The 3,631-nt window shown below is 63.0% G+C and overlaps 1 protein-coding gene across 1 annotated transcript; it reads right to left on the reverse strand.

The window, feature by feature from the left end:
* Positions 1 to 8: 8 nt before the first annotated feature.
* On the reverse strand, positions 9 to 2,483 carry ETH_00037690 (uncharacterized protein; the record flags this gene model as incomplete). Its single annotated transcript, XM_013380112.1, has 1 exon — positions 9 to 2,483. A coding segment is annotated over one exon (2,475 nt), but the record flags the coding sequence as incomplete, so codon positions are not given.
* Between the last annotated feature and the right edge of the window lie 1,148 nt (positions 2,484 to 3,631).

A 3,631-nucleotide genomic window follows, 5' to 3' on the forward strand; every position in this document is an offset into this window, starting at 1 on the left:
CCAGCCACAGGCGTTAGTGGAGGAGACTCCTCCCTGCTGCTGGCTTCATCTTCGCTGCTGCTGTCGCTGCGCAGCACAGCATTTTGGCCCCCAAAGACAAGCCGGCGGTGAATGCGTTTGAGGGCCCTCACAAGTCTTGCCTCATCCCCTCGGGGGGCCCCGTCGGGCCCTCGGGGGGCCCCCCCGGGCCCTTGGGGGGCCCCCTCGGGCCCTCGGGGGGCCCCCTCGGGCCATCTGGGGGCCCCCTCAGGAAAGCTCTGGGTGGCCTGCAAATCTCTCGCTGCAGCTGATCCTGCTGCCCCTTCGGCTGCAGCTGCTGCTGCTGCTGCTGCGGGGGCAGGGGAAGGCCCTTGTCTCAAGGGGAAGAGAGTGCAGCTCACGCTGCTGCCAAAGGACACATAACATGGTCGCATAACAGGGGCCCCCTCGGGGCCCCCATAGAGGCCCCCCTGGGGGCCCCCTTGGGCAGTGTCATGCAGAAGCAAAGACTCACCTTCAGAAGAAGATCCATCAGAGTCAGCGCCCCCTTCTCTGCCCCAGGCAGCAGCAGCAGCTGCTGCTGCTGCTGTTGCTGCTGCTGCAGCGCCGGGCAGCAGCGGCGGCGCGTGGGTTGCTGCCTCTTTCACTGCTGGAGCAGCACTTCCTCGGGGGGCCCCTGAGGCTGCATCTGCTGCTGCAGCAGCATCAGCTGCAGCAGGAAGGGGCCCCTCCGAGTGCCCTATAAGCCGCAGCAGCTTCTGCTGATCTGCTTTTTGCTTCAAAAAAGAAGCAGCAGATAAGTCAGCTGCCCAAACAGCAGCAAAAAGGGGGCACGAGGAGGCCCCCGCCTGCACCCCCACGGAGGTCAGGGGGGGACCCCCAGCAGCAGCGGGGGGCCCCCGCCCCGGGCCTGAGAGGGGGGCCCCTTCCGAAGGGGCCCCCGAAACCCTAGGGGACTCACAGGGGCCCCCTTCAGGGGAGAGGGGGGCCCCTATGGGGGCCCCAGCAGCAAGAGCTGAGCGGTGGTGACGGCGTCGCTCACGGCGCCTCCTGCGGGCCCTCTCTGCCTCTTGCTGCCGTTCCTGCTGCTCCTGCTGCTGCGCCTGCTGCTGCTGCAGCTGCTGCTGCTGGCGGTGCTGCGGGCGGTGCTTTGGGGGGTCACTTGCAGCTGAACAGCCCTCTTCCTCGCTGTCTACCCTTCGCCGCCTGGAAGCCTTATGGGCTTTGCGGCGCTTTTCTGGCTGCTGCTGCTGCTCTTCCTGCTGCTGCTGCTGCTGCTGCTTGTACTTGTGGCTGGGCGGTGCAGCAGCTGCAGTCGCCGACGCGGGGACAGCGAGGCCCCCTATGAGTCCCACAACAAACGAAAAGTCTCCTTCTAGCTCTGCTTGGGGGCCCCTTACTTGCTGGTCTCCTTTAGGCTGCCGCTTCTGCTGCTGCTGCTGCTGCTGTGTCTCTCCCTTTCCTCTTCTTGACGGGGAGCGGGCCTCAGAGGCCGTCGCTTCCTCTGAGGGGGGCCCCTGGGGGGCCCCCTGGGGCCCCTGGGGCCCCTGATTGCTTTTGCTGCTGCGGCTGTGCGTTGGACCCTGAGGGGCCCCTTGAGACCCTTCGCTGGAGCGGCCGGAAGCTGGCGCACGGGGCTCGTGCTGCTGCTGCTGCTGTTGCTGCGGCTCTGAGTGCGGGGATGGGGAGCTATACCCTGCTGCGTCTGCCGCACTTTCCGCTGCTGCAGCAGCAGCAGCAGCAGCCGGCTTGGGCGTGCTCTTTCGCACTCGAGGTGGGGCCTCCTCTGTCTCCCTTTTGCCCCTTTTGCCCCCCAACTTTTTTCGTTCCTTATAAGAGCCAGAGAGGGGTACCTGGGGGCCCCTGCTGGGGCCCCCAGGGGACACCTGGAGGCCCTGGGGGGCCCTGGCCTTGCTTGCTGGGGGCCCCCCTGTTTTCTGCTGCTTGTCTGCGGGGGCCTCGGGAGGGGGGCCCCCCCCAGGGTCTGAGCGCTTCCTTTTGCCTCTTTTGGATTTGTTTTTGCTTGTATGCTGCTCCTCTTGCTGCTCTTGCTGCTCCTTCTGCTGCTGCTCGAAGGGCCGCTGCTGTTCCTGGTGCAGCTGCTGCTCCCGCTGCTGATCCTGCTGCTGCTGCTTCTGCAGCTGCGACGGCGCGGCTGAGTCCTCGCTGCTGCTTCGTCTCCCAGTTCCAGCCAAGCCAGTTTCAGCAGCAGCAGCAGGTGCAGCAGCAACGCTAGCTTCGTTCTCTGTGGCCCGCTGCTGCTTCTCTTGCTGCTCTGCCTCTCCAGCTAGAAGGGCCGAAGTCCGCTGAAGGGCAAACTGCATCCAAAAGCCTGTACCCAGTCTTCCTAGGGTACGATTTAGGGGTGGAGGGGCCCCCGCGAGGGCCGCGTGAGCCCCCCCAGGGGCCGCCGAAGGGGGGCCCCCAGGCCCCAGCCCCGCAGGGGCGCCCCCCGAGAGGCCTAACACCAGAGGCGCAGCGCGAGAACCCTGTGGGGCCCTCATTGCCTCGGGAAAGAGGGCCCCCAAGGGGGTTGTTCAGCGTGTCAGAAGGGGGCAGCAGGAGAGTGTGTGATGCTGGAAGGAACGGGGGGCCCCCGGGGCCCCCTGAGGCCGCTGGAGGCTCCTAGAACGCGCACAGCAGCGCAGCAAAACAACAGGAGGTGCAGCAAAGTCTCAAATCTTAGGGGGCCCCCAGCAGCTGCAGCGGCTTAGCAGGTTTCGCTGCCGGTGGGCCCCCGGGCTTCTGGGGCTGCTGGCTGCTGCGTCTATTCCCCAAAGCGAAAAACGAAAATAGCAGCATTCAGCATGAAAGCAAAAACAAAATGCAAATAAGTTAAAACACAAATTAGAGACACGAGGAACCCAGACGAGCCCGCCGGCCTCCATGGAGGTAGGTGGTGAGGTTGGTGGGACAGGGCCTGGGGCCCCTGCTGGCTCTGTTTTCGTTTCTTTTCAGTGTTTTTCACATCAAATTATTGAATTAATAAACAAAAGTGCGAAAATAAAAGCATAACAGTCGTTTCGAGTACTAGTGTTTCCTTGTACCGTGTGCTCCAGAATTGTAACACCACTCCGGGTTTCCTGGAGACTAAAAGAGCTGCAAATATCTACTCCTCCTCTAAGGGCCGAATACAATACCCTTTTCTAACCTTTCTGCGAGGCCTGGGCCCCTCAGGTGCCCCTAAGTTCGGCCCTCAGGCAGAGGAGGGGCCCCCAACCTCCCCTCGCTGCTGCGAGTCTTTGCTGCGGATGCAACAGCAGCAGCAACGGCAGCAGCGGCGGCATCTGCCTTGCCCTGGTGTACATACACCCCAGCGCTGCAGACCCGGCAGTGTGCCAGCTGATCATCTTCCGCAACAGTTCCTCCAGGCATTGACATGTTTGCATGCACAGACACGGAAGTAATACCGGCAAATATTAATGAAAGAGCCTAAGTCCTCTTTAACTACCTCTTTGGTTTGCTGCATGTCAAAACCGAACAGCTGTTGGCTCGCAGCCTCCCCCGACAAACTACAAAAAGCACACTTGGGGTCTTTGACCCAAAAGGGGGGCCTCCAGGCTGGTTTATTAGTTCTGTTGCATTCGGGAAAGGGCCCCCTTTGCCTGCCCTTGCAATCGGGGCCCCGGGACCCCCCCTCGGGGGGCCCCTT

The sequence above is a fragment of the Eimeria tenella genome, genomic scaffold, assembly GCF_000499545.2.
Source record: "Eimeria tenella Houghton genomic scaffold, Eth_scaff4457, whole genome shotgun sequence".
Taxonomy (NCBI): domain Eukaryota; phylum Apicomplexa; class Conoidasida; order Eucoccidiorida; family Eimeriidae; genus Eimeria; species Eimeria tenella.